This window comes from Carcharodon carcharias, chromosome 17, assembly GCF_017639515.1.
Source record: "Carcharodon carcharias isolate sCarCar2 chromosome 17, sCarCar2.pri, whole genome shotgun sequence".
Taxonomy (NCBI): domain Eukaryota; kingdom Metazoa; phylum Chordata; class Chondrichthyes; order Lamniformes; family Lamnidae; genus Carcharodon; species Carcharodon carcharias.
In genome coordinates this window covers 25569243-25586853 of record NC_054483.1, presented here as the reverse complement: position 1 = coordinate 25586853, position 17611 = coordinate 25569243, and the positions used below count along the sequence as shown (strand labels likewise).

The following is a 17611-nucleotide window of genomic DNA, read 5'->3' as shown; positions in this document are numbered from 1 at the left end:
GGGAGCACTTGTTTCCACAAAGCTTTGAAAAGTAAAAGCTTCGCTGTTAGTAACTATCTTTTAGTCTGACCCAGAAGATTTGACACTTAGCATGTCTGACCTTCAAGTGGCTATGGATCTTAGTTGTGAGAATAAGCAGTTTGCAGGATATATTTGTGTGGTGGGGGGTTGGGAATTAATAGTCTGTCTAGTGTCCAAAGGATTAGAGGTGGTGTGGAGAGGCTGATGGAGGAATTAACTATCAGTCTAATTCTGTGTCGGCTGAAGGCGAGAGGGTGGTTTGAGTGAAGTAGGACTAATGGACACCACAAGCTTCATTAGAGGCCAAACCCTGGAATGGGTTCAGCAGTTGAATAGAATGGGAAATCGCTGTGGTCTTAATACATGGAATTGTGGAAAGGGAAGGTGAGAGTTGATAAGCTAATTGCCCAGTGTAGATCAAAAGATGCCAGGTTTAATTCCTGCGCTGCTCTCAGTCAATTCAGCAATTGGGGCACGGTCAGGCACGAGAGTGAAAAATCAGCCCAGTTGATATCTGTGCTTGAAACCTAAAAGGGAAATGCTTGCCTATGATCAAATAATGCGCATCTCCTAAATCGTGAGGCAGATACAGGAATAATGGGTCATTAGGGGAGGTGGCAGATGGCTGTCTTGGGAATCCGACCCCAGCAATCGGCAGCATTGAGAGGAAAGTATGGCGAGAACGTCTGGGGGAGCTAATGAAAAAAGTTCTGCTGAATGAGCCCTAAACCTGTTGTGTCCTGACACAACTCTTCCATTGCACAATTCAGTGTTCTGACCTTCTCCACTATCCTGAAGTCAGCCGCTACAGCTGTTGACCATCCTCTGTTTCAGAAAACACATGTAGCCCTCAGCTTGCCTTCTCCCTGCCTCAACCTGTCCTTTCAATCTTCCTGTGCTTCATCCATTGAACTATTTGATACATCTATGAGGTACAAGTGAGGAGTGTGATGGAAAACTCTCCACTTGCCTGGAAGAGCGTAGTTCCAACATGACTGAAGAAGCTTGACATCATCCAGGACAAACCACTACCACTTGTTTGGCACCCATCATCCACCAGCTTTAACATTCACTCTCTCCACCACTGATGAACAGTGGTGGCAATGTGTACCACCTTCAAGAGGCACTGCAACAACTTATCCAGCCCCCTTAGGCAGCACCTTCCAAACCTGTGATCCCCACCACCTAAAAGGACAAGGGCAGCAGATGTATGGGAGCACCACCACCTACAAGTTCCTCTCCAAGTCATGTGGAAATATATCACAGTTCCTTCGTGATCACTGGGTCAAAATCCTTAAGCTCCCTCCCTGACAGCAGTTTGGGTGTACCTACACCACATGGACTGCAGCAGTTCAAGAAGGCAGCTCACCACCACCTGCTCGGGGGCAATTAGGGATGGGCAATAAATGCTGGCCGAGCCAGCAACACACGCGCGCTCTATCAAAGAATACGCAAAAAACACCTCTACAGCACCTCATCTCAGCAACACTGCAAGAAGGCGGCAGAGGTGAACAATTCAAGTACCAATGATAAGTATTTCCCCACTGGTTTCATAACAGTTCCAATTTCGAGAAGGATTTTCATAGTGCTCAGTGTGGAAATTTATTTAAAATATGTAATAAATACAAATCACAGAGCACTTTATTTGCAGTGTGCTTGTTATTAAACATTAACATCAATAAATAGCAAAGTTAATAATGCTGTGCATTTTCAATTTTAAATATAAGAACTGGAGTATATACATATAATATATATACATACACAGTGCAAAACCCAGGCAGCATCACATTGCCATCTGAGGACATGTCTATGACGAGGTAACCCAACAATTTCATTTGTTAGAAGTTTTTCATATCTCAAGTACAATATTGCAATAAACCTTCAACTGTTGAATGGGAAATGGGAGGAGGTTTGTGTGGAGGCACAAATTTTGTTCCAAAGCTGGTGATTGACATCTACCTGTGTCCTGTATGTTCTGCAAAGGAGGGAGGAGGCTTTCTACGTTATTGCCCTTGCACAAGGCTGAACATGACTGTGCAAATATTTATTTTAAAACTCACTGTATCATGGGCATCAATCTCTTCAGAACCGGGGTCGGGTCCTGAAAACTTCCAGTGCTGTTGGTTTGATCCTGGCTGCTCTGTACCTCCACTCTCTTTACCAGCCTCTGCTTTTTGCTTCAACAATAAAAGCTGACTTGTCTTTTAAAGAATCAGAAGAAAACCTATCAAAGCTGGAACTAACCAAGCATCAGGCAGGTGCTGTGTATCTGTCAGTATCTGGTACACGATCAAGCAATGCAAAAGGAAGGGGCAATTAAAACTGGGGTAACTAATGTCATCCGAAAGATGAGTTGAAGCTTACAAGCACTGCAGTGCTTGGTTTGCACCTGTTCCTGGTTGCACAGTCAGCCTGTGGTTTGAGTTTTACCTTTGCTGCAGGCATGTCAGAAGGAGATAGTAACCCCCAGGGCTTTGGTCCCTGTGTTCCTCCTGGCCTTGCATTGTCTGGAACCTGATAACAGGTTTGTGTGAGGCTTGGCGCAAGAAGAGCAAGGGCAAAGGAACAAAACAGCAGAGCACTTAAAGCAGAATACTGCAGATGCTGGAGATCTGAAATAAAAGCTCCAATCAGTCCAACATGACTCGTCTTCAGAACTCAAAAGAAGAGCTCTGGAGCAGAGTCATATTGGACTTGAAACATTAACCACGTTCCTCTCTCCACAGATGCTTCCAGAGCTAAGTTTTTCCAACACTTCCTGTTTTTAAAGCAGTCGAACAATTTGAAATGTTTTGCTCCCCTCACCTGTGGAGCACGGGGGTTTGCTCACAGGTTATGAGGATCCAGCTCTTGTAAGCTGGACACCTCAGTAAAGATCTGTCTGTATCAGGGACCTTGCGGTTCTGCGCTTGCTTGATGAAAGTGATGGAGCCTCCAGTGATATAGATTCAACGCAATTCTGCAGAGAGATGGCTCAGGGTGAAAAGTGGACCCTTTCACCTTTTTGAAATGTGGTTTTCAATCCTCCCTTCACCACCAGAATCAAAAATTTTTTTTTGCCAGTTTTAAGAACTGTGCAGCAAGTCTTCGGTCATGGATTGGGTGTCCAACTGGAATCAACTCCACAGCAAATTGGTGTCCAGTAAATGAGCAACCTCAGTGTACTCGAAGCACAGGGGACTGTTATGGTTCATGAAAAAGATGTTGGCAGGAAAATGAAACAAAAGGAGAGGGCTAAGACAGGAAACTTTCTGTCTCTAACCTGCTTTTACACGTGACCTGGGAACACTGACACACAAGGCCAAAATATTTTATTGACCATCGCTAACGTCATTCCCTTGACTGAGCAAAAAAACTAATACATGCAACTATTCAGAATAGTGACTTAGATTAACCATTGATTTTTGAAGATTTAAAATGTTAGAGGTTGGAAGTTTCTCTGTTTCTTTCAAAAGGATCATTCCCACAGGTCACAAAGTGGATACTTTTTTTGAAGCCATAGGGCGCTTGTATATTAAAAAAAGTTTCTGTTGAAATGAGATGTTGAACAGAGATTTCCCACCGCTGATGAACATGGGCAGCTTCAGCAACTGGGTACAGCAGTGCTCGAATCCATGTGCCGACGTAGGTGCTGAGCAAAGTCGGCTTGGCTTTGAGAAAGAACTTGGTCGATGAGAGACTTTGGCAACCAGCCCTAAAACGGTGAAAAGAATATATCGTTTAATCATTCAGATATTGCAGTCAAACGACAGGAGAAAAGGATGCAAAGTGTTTGCTTTCCTTGCAATTCTGTCTTTCAATGAGCACAGGAGGCCAATTAGGCCATCTCAGAGCCATCCAGTTAGTCCTACCCCCTGCTGTTTCCCCGTAGCCCTGCAGATGTGTCACTTCAAAAATTTATCCAACTCTTTCGAAAGTTACTGATGAATCTGTTATCACTATTTCAGGTAGAGCATTTTGGTTTGTTCTCCCTCAGCGGAGCAGAATTAAATCCCCACTCCCGCCATCTCACTTGACGAGTTTAAAAACTGATACTCATCAGGGGTCAACCAGGTTGACCAATAGCCCATCCACTGTGGTAAACATCTGCTCCGTCTGGAAGCTAAGGTGGGTACTACCTACAAAATGCTTTGCAGCAGCTTGACCAAAGCATCTGCAGCAGTGCCTCCCAAACCTGACACCTCGGTCACCAATAGAGATCAGAGCAGCAGCTACAAGGGAACATAGTCACCTCCAAGCTCCCCTCACTCCTCATCGCCTCGCCTCCTGACTTGGAAATAATATCACCATTCCCTCACGGTCGGAGTGAAATTCCTGGAACTCCCAACCTGTCTTCACACAGACTGCCAACAGTCCAAGAAGGTGGATCGTCATTATCTTCTCAAGGGCAATTAGGGATGGGCAATACATTCCAGAACAGGCAAGTCTTACTTTAACTATGAGTTGATTGCAGCAAGAATGCTTCAAACTTTGGTCTGAATGGGTGACTTCACTGGACCACACTTAAAGCAATGTTCTCATGAGTTTGTAGGCAGTTGGAGTAGCGAACATATGCTGTTCTGGTTCTGTTAACTCTTCTGAGGAAGCAACTTACTTTCAATGAAGCCTCAGAAATACAGGTGATTTTTATTTTTGGGGGGGGGTGGGGGCAAGTTTAGAAACAGGAATAGGCCATACAGCTCTGCTCTGCCATGCAGTTTGATTATGGCTGCCCTGCACTTCAACTCCATTTCATTACCTTTGCACCATACCCTTGATATTCTTTGCCCCAAACATCTGTTTCAGTCTGGTAAGCTGCAATTTTCCCAGGGTTTTTAGGTGGAGCTCCAGATTTCTAATTCCCTGCATTGGAAAAAATGTGCCCAGGTTTTGCTCCCAAATGGCCCAGCGGGGAATTTTAAGATGCTGTCCTCTCGTTCTTAATTTCACCCAACAGAGCAGATAGTTTCTCTATCTGCCTTATCAACTCCTTTTAACAGTTTAAATGCCTCAATCAGATCGCCCCATAATCTTCTAATTCTCAAGGAAATACAAGTCACATTTCCATATGCTCTGCTCAGGATTGAACCCTCTAAATCCTTGCATCATTCCCCTTGTTTCTCCTCTCCCCCACCTCAAACTGAACCCCAGCTCACCAGCCCAGTCCCATCATGCGCACTATTCATTACTCATCAGTACACACAATGCAATTGAGGATGTTAACCCATTAACTGTAAAAGCCTGGATAGAGACTGAGGATTGTCTGTAGGTTAGTGTAGTAGTCCTGGAAATTACTTAGGTTATTATGGGCAAGTATTTCTCTATAAGAACATAAGAAATAGGAACAGGAGTAGACCATTCGGCCCCTCGAGCCTGCTGATCATGGCTGATCTCCTTGTGTTTGGATTTCCACATTCCCATGTAACCCCAATAACCTTTGATTCCCTTGCCTAACAAGAATCTATCTACCATGGCCTTAAAAATATTCAATGACCCCCACCTCCACCACCTTCTGAGGCAGAGAGTTCCAAAGTTGCACAACCCTCAGAGAAAAAAATTCTCCTCATCTCTACTAAAAGGGCAACCCCTAATTTTAAAACAGTGGCCCCTAGTTCTGGACTCACCCACAAGAGGAAACATCCTTTCCACTTCCACCTTGTCAAGGCCGTTCAGGATCTTGTACACTTCAATCAAATCACCCCTTATTCTTCTAAACTCCAGTGGAAACTCATTCCAGATATCAATCTAGTAAACCTCATTCAAATCGCCTCCAATGCATTTACATTCTTCCTTAAATAAGGAGACCAAAACTGCACACAGTACTCGAGGTGCGGTCTCACCAATGTTCTGTATAAATGAAGCATAACATCCTTACTTTTATGTTCAATCCCTCTCGTAATATAGGATTAGCCTTCTTAATTGCTTGCTGCACCTGCATACTAACTTTTTGTGACTCATGTACTAGAACACCTAGATCATGCTGCATCTCAGAATTACGCAGCCATTCTCCATTTAATTAATATTCTGCTTTTTTGTTCTTCCTGCCAAAGTGAACTTCACATTTTCCCACATTAAACTCCATTTGTCAGATCTTTGCCCACTCATTCAACCTATTTTTTTCCATCTGCAGTCTCTTCATGTCCTCTTCACAACATACTTTCCTACCTAAAACAAAAATAAATATACCTGGAAAAACTCAGCAGGTCTGGCAGCATCTGCGGAGAGGAACACAATTAACGTTTCGAGTCCATATGACCATAAGTCATACGGACTCGAAACATTAACTGTGTTCTTCTCCACAGATGCTGCCAGACCTGCTGAGTTTTTCCAGGTATTTTTATTTTTGTTTTGGATTTCCAGCATCTGCAGTTTTTTGCTTTTATTTTCCTACCTATCTTTGTGTCATCTGTAAATTTAGCTACCATGTCTCACTCCCCTCATCTAAGTCATTAATGTAAATTGTAAAAAGTTGAGAAGAGACAGGCATCAATTTTTTTCATTCATTCATGGGATGTGGGCTTCACTGGCTAGGCCAGCATTTACTGCCCATCCCCAATTGCCCCTTGAGAAGGTTGTTGTGAGCTGCAGTCCATGTGGTATAGGTACACCCACAGTGCTATTAGGGAGGGAGCTCCAGGATTTTGACCCAGCGACAGTGAAGGAACGGCGATATGTTTCCAAGTCAGGATGGTGAGTGACTTGGAGAGGAACTTCTAGGTGGTGGTGTTCCCATCTGTCTGCTGCCCTTGTCCTTCTATTTGGCTGTGGTCACAGGTTTGGAAGGAGATGTCTTTCCACTGTTGTGCTCTTTCCACTGTTTTAATGTCACTTAATTATTAAGCTCTTGATGTCTTCTTGCCACCTATGCAAAATGTTGCAATGTCAACTGGTGATATTTAATTCATGATTAGGTTAATATTGGAAATCTATGATCCAGCAACAGGCTGCCATGACTAATTGTGCAGTCTTGCAGAAAATAGTCTTGTTTCCATCAGCCGACTATCCATCTCTTGCTTGCATCCCTTGTTCAACACTTGGAGAGGTCAGAGTTCTGTATTTAGGTACTCAGATCAACACCCAGAATTGTTAACCTCTCGTCATCAGCTGCCTTACCTTCAGGTCAATGCTCAGTAGCCACGTGAACTTGGTCTTGTTTGGGTCATCAGCAGAAGGACGGAGGACAATGCAAGTGGGTCCATTCTCAGCCCTGAAAGTGAACAAGGTAAGCCAATAAATTTTAACTGGATGTTGTAATGTAAACAAACTTGGATGGAAGCCATGCCACACGCCAAGCGAATGTGGGAATGGATTATACAAGGCATGTCATTGGCCCCAGTCGCCTTATTGAGAATAAGCTTTCCTTTTGTATTGCATTGAGGCCTAATGTAGGCATTCTGATCACTATTTGCACTTTATGTACCCTAAAGCCGACAGGGTGCATTTATATAGTGTTGTTAATGTAGAGAAACATCCCAAAATATTTCACGGGTGCGTTATCCAAGTCACTTTTGAAGATGTTCAGGCAGATGATTGAAAGCTTATTTGAAGAGATAGGTTTTGAATAGCCTCTTAAAGGATTAAAGAGAGGAGGGGAGCTGTGGGGAGGGGATTCCAGAGCTTAGGGTCCAGGCAGTAGAAGGCACGGCTGCCAATGGTGGAATGACGGATAGCAGGGGACATATAAGGCCATGTTTGGAGGAGTACAAAGATCTGAGAGGGTTGCAGGGTGGGAGGAGATTACAGAGATACGTAGAGGGGCGAGTGCCATGGACGGATTTGAAAACAAACATAAAAATTTTGAAACTGGGACATTGTTGGAGCGGGTGCCAATGTAGGTCAACGAGCACGGGGGCCGGTAGCTGTGCGAGACTTGGAGCGAATTAGGATGCAGGCAGCTGAAACTACAGTAACTCTGTGAAAGCTGATTTTGGAGCTGAAATGCACAAGCAATCGTCAATCTCATTAGTCTAGCACCCAGAGACTAACCTGGCAACAACAGCCTGTCTGTTGGGAGCAGAAACAAGAGGCAGATGAACATTGTGGACACTAGAGTATAACATGGTTCTGTTTGTATCTAATGGCACGTGAGACATTCAAATAAAATCTTAGCAATGAATAGGGCCACAAATGTGAAATTGCTCCTTCTGAGGAACTCTTAAAATCTTTGTTGCTGAAATCCCTGAAAGGATTAGACCCAAGACTCATAAATATTATTGTGGATTCGTTGGAAGCTGATTGGTAATTGGCAACTCCTGACACAGGAGTTTAAAATTAGATGTTGTCCAGCATGGTTAAAACTAGACTTTCTCAAACTTTAATCAGGAGACCCCAAAAGCAAATGGGCAGAAATTCTTGACACCAAGGATAAAACCGGCTGTTTCTGTGTCCCTTAATTCTGCATTGTAAAGGGGAGGAACTGCAACAATACTCAGATGTGTAAATTAGTGTCTGGATTAGAATTTTTCATGTCTGTTAAGTTTGGTCATTAAAACTGTTAAAACGCTTCACAGTCTTTTCCAAGCTCCTGGGACCAGTCTGCTGATAGATGTTTTAATCTCTGATGGTGTGTTACCTGATGAAGCCATTCTGCTCGGGCATCATGTCACAGTGGGTGGATATCCCTGAGAGGAAGCAGGTCGAGCCTCGTCTCTTTGAGTAGCGTACACTCACAAAGTCCCTTGGGCTGATGATGTTGCCTGCAGTATCTGCAGAAACTTCGTGGGTAATCATCGTTTCATTGTTGATCTTTTTCAGGATCTGAAAATTTAGGTTTCAATGAATAACGACAAGAGAGATAAGGAGGAGACGAAATTGAGCTCAGACTTCAGTCACTTTATGTTTCGGCCAGTCAAAGCTCGTCTCCAGCCTGAGGGAATTGCAGCAGGACACGGCACAATGGAGGCCACTTGGCCCATTCTTTGCATGTTAGTTATTTGGAAGAACTATCCCTTTCATCCCGCTCCCCCTGTTCTTTGTCCACACCTCTGCAAAACATCTGCTTTCACTGCCCTTTCAGGCAGAGCATTTCAGACGTTCAAAACTCACCACATTAAAGAAATTCTCATCTTTCCCCCCACCCCACCCCACCCCCTGTTATTTTGCCAATTATCTCCATCTATGACCTTTCCGCCAATTGATCCAGTTTCTCCTGGACTACTTTCTTGAAACCAAACATAATTTTGAATGCCTCAATTAAATTTCTCCTTAACCTACTCTGCACCAAGCAAAGCAATTCCAGCTTCCCAAATTCTTTCTGAAGGTCCTCTTACTGTGGTGGAGTTCACCCAATTGCTGTGCATTTGAACTTGCAGTTCAGAATGCTATGTTCTGCTGATCGGCATTGAAGGGAATCTTTTAAAAATTCATTCACAGGATGTGGGCATTGCTCACTGGGCCAGCATTCATTGCCCATCCCTAATTGCCCTATCTGAGTGGCTTCCTATGCCATTTAAGAGTCAACCACATTGCTGTGGATCTGGAATCACACGAAGCCTAGACCGGGTAAGGATGGCAGACTTCTCTCCCTGAAGGACACCAGTGAACCAGATGGATTTTTAACGACAGTTTCATGGTCACCGTTAGACTTTTTTGAATTCCACATTAAAGCTGGGACTTCTTTTGCAGATCAATGTTTGCAGAAGCTGTTTTGGATAAGCCGCTCGCTGGAAGCTTTCAAAATCTAACAATACACCATGTCCTAAGATGTCGCTAACAAATCCCTCTGCATGGGAGGCAATAAGGGAACTAGGATCAAGGTGGAAAGAGAGGCGGCAAAATACCAGATGAAAACTGGTGAAGTCACTTTTTGAAAAATTCATTTTTCTCCAGATCTGGGCATGACTGACGAGGCTAGCTCTTATTGTCCATCCCTATTTGCTGTGAAGTCATGGCCTGCGTTTGGAACCATTGCAATTCTGTGGTCAGACTGGGCAAGGGGGGCAGTTTTCTTCCCTAAAGGATACAGGTCTGCTTACCCGGTTTTCCAAAATGTGCCAAGTATGCATGTACCCCTTCAGTCCCCAGTTTGAACTGTGCCCAAGCATGCATGTACCCCTTCAGTCCCCAGTTTGAACTGTGCTCAAGTATGCTTGTATCCTTTCAGTCCCCAGTTTGAACTGTGCTCAAGCATGCATGTACCCCTTCAGTCCCCAGTTTGAACTGTGCTCAAGTATGCATGTATCCTTTCAGTCCCCAGTTTGAACTGTGCTCCATTTGCAACCCATGGACAGTTCATTGTTTCTCCAACGCTAACCTGAATGTAAAGTCAGCTGCTAATTCCATTGTGGACTTTTGACTTGGTCTCTACCTAAGCAACTTGTGAATTAAAATAACATTTAAAAAAAGAGATAAATTTATATTGTGCTTTACACAACCAACAGATGCCTCAAAGTTCTTTACACCAGGAGTCACTGTTGTGGTACAGGAAAAGCTGCTGCCAATTTACGTACAGCAAGATCCCACAAAGCAGCAATGCGACAATGGCCAGACCATCTGTTTTTGTGATCTTGGATTGAGGGATAAATATTGCCCAGGACACCAGGGAGAATACCCCACCTCTTCTTCAAAATGGTGGCCATGCAATCTTTACATCCACCCCACAACAGCTCCAACAGTGCAGCACACCCTCAGTACTGCAGTGGAGCGTCAGTCTGAATTCTTTTTCTCAAGCCCTGATGCAGATCACCCATCGATCCGAGCATATGGGTTAAACCTCACTGCAACTTTGCATGGCTGTCTGTTTTGCAAGTGGTTGTTGGATTAATTTTATCCCCATGGAATACTGACCACTAAAGATTATATTTATTTCAAACCTGGCTTTTAAGTGGATACTGAATGTGCCCCTGTATAATATCTTACCTTCACTTGTTTCACGTTTGGGTTCCACTCTCCCATATGTTCAATTTTGTCAAACAATTCGCTGTAGAGTAGGTCCGATGGCTTGTCCATTACAACCTCAAGCTTGAACACTTTGCCAATATCTGGAAGCATTTTACTCGCCACTTTATCACCATTGGCCTGTTAAAAATTCAACATGTTAAATTCTTCACTCAGTTAAGGACATAGAAGCAAAAAGAGGCTATTCAGCCCCTCGAGCCTGCTCTACTGTTCAATTAGATCATGATTTGCTCCATCACCTTTGTTTCATATTCTTTCCTTACCAAACAAAAATTGATTTCAGGCCTGAAAGTTCCAATTGTTTTAGCATCCAGAATCTTTTGGATGAGAGTGTTCCAGATCATGACTACCCTTTGTGTGAAAAAGGAAATATATGCCCTGACCTTCCAACCACCCTAGTGAGAGAGAGAGATAGCTTCCTGGTAGCTTAACCCACATACACTATTCCTGTTGAATAACTTCACATGGACTCTGCAATTCTGGATGCCATTGACCAGGGTGGCCATTGCTTTTGACCTCTGTATTTATTGGATCTATGATTCAGGGAGTTACAAGAGGCAACTTTATTCATGTGTTTAACCATTTTTCCCCCCAACACCACCCTCACCCCCACAACCTCACAGGGCCATGTCACCTGTTCTTATGTTGTGCTTTCACAGAGTGCTGACCCTTGTTCTGCTCTTAACCCATTCTGCTATCTTACCTTTATTCCACTATCAGCACTTTCTTTAATCTTTAACACTACCATTAACACTCCCTTTGGCATATTTGTCAAATTTCTCCTTAGCTCCCACCTATCCCTGACCTTTCTATTTTGCTCCATCTGCTCCACCTGCTAAACAGTATAAAACCCATCGCATTTCTACCTCTCTTCAGTTCTGAAATGTTAACTCTCTCCACAGATGGCGAAAGACCTGCACAGTTTGTCCAGCATTTCCTGTTCTTATTTCAGATTTCCAGCATCTGCAGTATTTTGCTTTTGTTCATGTGTTTGTTCGGTATCATCACACACTTGTTTCCCTCTGGGGAATAGTGGGGACGTATTCGAAGGATTAGTAGGCTGATTATCAACCTGCTTGAACCGTGTCATGAACACTAGTTCCATGAGTAACCAGCCCTGGAGTGGGATTTTAACCTGGAGCTTCTGGCTTAGAGGTTGGGACACTGCCCACTGAACCACAAGACCTCCTTATGAAGCGTGTGGACTTGATGCAGACCAGTGAATTATGTTAAATTTACAGCACAGAATTAGACCCTTCAGCTCAACTGGCCCTGTGCCTGAGTGCAAGATCCACATGAGCCTCCCACCTCCCTTCACTGAAACCTGGCAGCATCACGTTCTACTCCTTTCAACCAGGGCTGATACTCATCAGGGTGTAATAGAGTGAAGCAATACAGTCCATTAGGATCGATGCTCTGCTTTATGTCCATTCAACAAGTTAAGTTTGGTTTTACGAACTCAGCTGTCAGAGCCTTTACTGTTTTGGCATTTCGTTTCACACTTCTGCCCAATTTTCTTCCATTGTAAACAAGGGGGTCCTGATTTGTGGTGACATTTTGTACTTCAATTTAAATGAGCTATATCTATGTGGCAACAGGTGCGGTATTGGCTGAATAGAAATATGACAGCAGAACTCACTGCCTCGATCTCTGTTTTCCATCCATTTGCATCTTGAATAATGGAGATGGACTTGTGAAGGGCTTCTTCACCTTGTTTAACGTAGGCCATTTCTGCCTCAGAATATGGCTTCTCTTCAGTCCTACAACCTAATTTGGTGTGGGGAGGGAGGGGGAGAGATAAAAAGCAAAAGAAAATGATGCAAAACAGATTTTGAGAACCCTGACCAACAAAAAGAATAGTTTCTCTTGGTCTTGCAGGGGGGACTTTTAAAGATATATCATTGACACTATCCAAGGATGCAAGATCAGGTGGTGCTCAGCATCTGACAATCCCCACAGTCAGTATTAATACAGGACCCCCCACCACCCATGTCTGATCCATTATAGGGACAGCAAAGGGGGAAACCTCCCAATGCCACCAACTTAGCCTTTTCAATTTTTACATCTATTGTTCCAGACCAACTAGTAAACACAGCTCCTGAGCTTTCCGAACTGATGATTCTTTAATTAATTCAACCAATTAAATGTATGGATAGGATGGGAGTGCGATTGTGACAATAAAATCTTGCAGCATGGGAGGAGGCCATTCGGCTGATCGTGACCATGCTGGCTCTTTACAAAATCTATCCAATTCAACCCATTCCCCCTCTTTGTTCCCATTGACCTGCAAAAAATCGCTATGGTAGATTATAACAGAAATTGCATCATTGTAGGTTTTACTGACTCTCGCCCGTCGGCTAAGTTATTATCATGTGGCCACCCTGATTATTTACACAGAATGTACAGCATACAAACCTGCCAATCCGCCCAACCATACAGCTGCTTATGCTCCACATGAGCCTCCTCCCTCTTCATCTCACCCTATCGCCATATCCTTCTATTCATTTCTCCCTCATGTGTTTATCCAGCTTCCCCTTAAATACATCTATATTCACACCTGTGGTTCTGAGACCTGTACACTCACCACTCTCTGGGTGAAGAATTTTCTCCTGAATTCCTTATCAGATTTATGAATGACCATCTTACATTTATGCAGGTGGGAACATCTTCTCTACATCGACCCCTTCAACAATTTTCAGGTCACTCTTCATGCCCTCTCTTCTCAGGAGAGAACAGCCTCAATCTATTCAATCTTCCCTGACAGATATTGCCTCTTGGTTCTGGCAATGTCCTTTGGTAAATCGTTTTCACAACTTCTCCAGTCCCTCTATTTGCAGTTTTATTTAAGACGGAGACCAGAACTGTGGCACTCTAAGTGTGCTCTCGCCAAGATTCCATACACGTTGAACTTAACTTCTCTGCTCAGAAATGAATCCCAGAGCTTTGTTATGTTTTTACAAACCTGCACTGCTACTTTTAGTGATTTGCGTATCTGTACACCTCCATCCCGTTGCTCCTCTATCCCCTTTACTCCTATCATCCAAGGAGTGGGATGGTTTCCTGAGAGTTCCGGACGAAACGCAACACCTCACACGTACCTAACGTTTATCTATTTCTTCTTTGGTGAAAGCTTAAGATGAATCCGGAAGTATGGGAATCGCGAATTGCAAGTGAAAGCCGAGGACTCTAAACATCTGTACTCACTGATTAAGGAGCTCCTCCTGCGAACCTGATTTACCCATGCACTGGGCCCTTGACCCTGAAGCCTGAGGTGATGAAGTTTGTGTCCGAGAGCTGCCATTGCCGTATGTCTCAGGCCTAGAGACCAAAAGAAGAGTGTGAAATTCTAAACACAGAATCTTAAATCAGAAGTCCTGCCACTCTGAAAGACCGAACACTGTAATATCCCAATAACTTCTAATGAGTCCCTCCGTACAAGGAGGGAAGAGCACCGATCCCCTTTTCTAAAACTACAGCATCCCTTCAGAAACACAGCAGTCCAATCATTCAGACACCCTGTGGGAGCTTCCTCTGAAGGTGAGCTTTTATGCTGGCTCCTTCTTTCCTTGAGGAAATTAAGAGGCAGCATCATCCCAGCTTTAATGCAGTTCAATTCAGATTGAACAAAACAGAGTCAGAGGAGGATGTCATTCAGCATGCCCCGCTCTCCCCTTGCCAAACCTATTCCACCATTTTATTAGATCAGGGCTGACCTGTGCTTCAGCTCCACATGCCCACCTTTGAACCCTCGCCCATAACACCCTTATGGAGAAAATAATGTTCAGGTCATGCATGAAATTTTTAATTGACACCCGGCGCCCAACACTTTTTGGGGGTGAAAGAGACAGTTCCAGGTTCCATGAGCATTTTTGTTTGCAGGAGTGCTTGGAGATTTCATCCCTGAATGGCCTGGCTCAAGTGGTTAGATTTTTGTCTCCTCAATCTGAATTCCTGCACCAGAGACAGTAGATTCTCCAGATCGATCCAATCAAACCCCATCATTGCTTTAAAGGTTCTGATTGGATCAATCTCTAAATTCAAGCCAGTGCAGGAGGAATTGATGTAGCTTTCTTACTTTACTATGGGGAAGGGTTTGGCTTCCATTTGCCAAATGCCCACAGGGGAATGATTGAGGCCAAAGAGTTTGTATGGGTCATTGCAGCCGCTGACTTCATGGAATTGCATCCTGCCAAGTGACCCCTGCGCAAGACCGAGAACGAGGTTCTCAAGTGACTAAAATAGTGATACAATTTGAAGGGGTGGTGTGGGATTGTCCAAACTTCTTAAACTCCACTTTGCAAAATTCGGGAAGATTTCTCGATTGTAGCATTCAATATTCTCTGCCACAGTCAGTCAAGGCATGGAGAAAACTGTTGGTAAGTTGCTCTTTGGGAGGAGCGGAGGTGCCACCTGTTGGAGGTTCCCACAGAGATGCAATGCAGCTGAAAGCCCAGAAAGCAGTCAGTGCATTGATGACACTCTGTGTCGCTCAAAGTCCTTGCAATAGGACATTGATAAATACACTCTGGTCGAGGCAAACTTCATTGGCTGAACAACACTCCAGGTAAGAACAGTCTTGGCAGCTACTGTCGAATTAATTGAGAAGGAACAACAGTTTATTCAAGGAGTAAACTCTCTTATTATTTCTTATTATTAATGTATATGCTTTTTAAAAGCACTGACGACTTTCCATCATGTCAAAATCCCTGGCTTTTTAAGTTCCTCAAGCATCCAAACACAAAAGCCAGTTCAAGACCTATACTGCTCCCCAGCTCCTTTCAACAATCTGCATTTACTACTACACTCGTGCATTCAACATAGACTGCAGCAGAGAAGTTTTACCAGTTAACTATTATTTAACAAACAGGTATAATAACTCTTCCCAATTACCTGTTGCAGTTCGTAAATGCTGGTAAGAGATTGCTGCACAGAGCTTGAAAGTGGCTGGAATCATCTTGTTTACTGATCACCTTAGTCACTCGAATCCTCTTGGGTCCTCTGTCAGTCTTCTTGTTTTGTTTTATATAAGTCTGTGAAGGACACACTGATGTCAGGTCCAAAATTTATGGGTGTGACCAGGACAATGTCAAGTACATTCTTGGCAGCTCTGCTGAAATGCCAGGAATACTCATCCAATTAACTTGTGTAATTTATCAAGGTGCATTAAAGTTTCCATACTAATTGTTAAAAGGTACATGACCATATTTTTATGGAAGTTGAGCATTAAAGGTGAATGATTCAACTGTTTCTTCTTCACCATCCAGTCATCAAGCTGACAGTTGTCATACATGATGCAAACCAGTGAATGTTTCACTGCTGGTTCATTTACACCATTGTGTTCCATTTCAAGGAAGTTCCCTCTTGTACAAGCTAGCGTGATAAACCCATACATAACGTGTCCCCTGTGGAACCCCCAACCTACCCCCAATCTCTCTGCAGTGTTTGGCTTTCTGGCTGAGAGCAACATTAGACCCAATTCTTGAGGCAACAAACCTAATACTACTGTCGTGTGCCACTCGATGGTCCTGTTGTTGGGGCATCATGAGTAGTTGCGTAGTTTCACCAAAAGCCTGGAGAATAGTGAGGAACCCAACAACAGGCCACCATTCTAGGGGAAAGCATCTTTTCAGTGAGGGAAAGGTAAGTGTAGCTATCACAGGCTAGGATTTTTCCTAATGACAATTGGAGCAGAGAAGACTGAGGGGCGACGTGATCGAGGTGTACAAGATTATGAGGGGCATGGACAGGGTGGATAGGGAGCACCTGTTCCCCTTAGTTGAAGGGTCAGTCACAAGGGGACATAAGTTCAAGGTGAGGGGCAGGAGGTTTAGGGGGGATGTGAGGAAAAAATTTTTTACCCAGAGGGTCGTGATGGTCTGGAATGCACTGCCTGGGAAGGTGGTGGAGGCAGGTTGCCTCACATCCTTTAAAAAGTACCTGGACGAGCACTTAGCATGTCATAACATTCAAGGCTATGGACCAAGTGCTGGTAAATGAGGTTAGGTAGGTCAGGCGTTTCTCAAGTGTTGGTGCAGACTCGATGGGCCGATGGGTCTCTTCTACACTGTGATTCTGTGATACTGGGTTTATATCTCAAAAGTTATTTGTCCTTTGCAGAATTCCCAATGGGCCATGTCAGCCAATCTATGGTGCATCATGACCTACCTGCTATTACGGTGCTGCAATTCTTCTTTCTTTACGCAGCACTGGCCAAAACATTCATACCAGCTCCCAGGTGGGCTTGCTACAATTTTATTTTTTCATGGGATGTCAGCATCGCCGGTTAGGCCAGCGTTTATTGCCCATCCCTAATTGTCCTTGAGAAGGTGGTGGTGAGCTGCCTTCTTGAAGCACTGCAGTCCATTTGGTGTAGGTACACCCACAGTGCTGTTAGGGAGGGAGTTCCAGGATTTTGACCCAGCAACAGTGAAGGAATGGCCGATATATTTCCAAGTCAGGATGGTGAGTGACTTGGAGGGGGACTTCTAGGTGGTGGTATTCCCATCTATCTGCTACCCTTGTCATTCTAGATGGGAGTGGTCATAAGTTTGGAAGGTGATGTAGAAGGAGCCTTGGTGAGATGCTGCAGTGCATCTTGTGTATGGTGCAGGATGGGGTGCCAATCAAGCAGACTGCTTTGTCCTGGACAGTGTCAAGCTTCTTGAGCATTGTGGGAGCTGCACTCATCCAGGCAAGTGGGGAGTATTCCATCACA

The 17611-nt window shown here is 44.0% G+C and overlaps 1 protein-coding gene across 1 annotated transcript; it reads right to left on the bottom strand.

Moving 5' to 3' along the window:
- Positions 1–3604: 3604 nt before the first annotated feature.
- Positions 3605–15850, bottom strand: star (steroidogenic acute regulatory protein). The gene is made up of 7 exons (XM_041209897.1): positions 15787–15850; positions 14101–14214; positions 12536–12663; positions 10858–11016; positions 8573–8757; positions 7114–7207; positions 3605–3715 (listed from the first exon to the last, which is right to left on the bottom strand). Exons 1-7 carry the CDS (start codon positions 15848–15850, stop codon positions 3605–3607), a joined length of 855 nt encoding a protein of 284 aa, XP_041065831.1.
- Between the last annotated feature and the right edge of the window lie 1761 nt (positions 15851–17611).

Coding starts and splice junctions, on each gene's coding strand:
- star (XM_041209897.1), bottom strand. CDS start 15,850: ATGATTCCAGCCACTTTCAAGCTCTGTGCAGCAATCTCTTACCAGCAT. Junction 7,208..8,572: donor GAGCAGAATGGCTTCATCAG/GTAACACACCAT, acceptor GTTCACTTTCAG/GGCTGAGAATGGACCCACTT. Junction 3,716..7,113: donor TACTGAGCATTGACCTGAAG/GTAAGGCAGCTG, acceptor TCACCGTTTTAG/GGCTGGTTGCCAAAGTCTCT.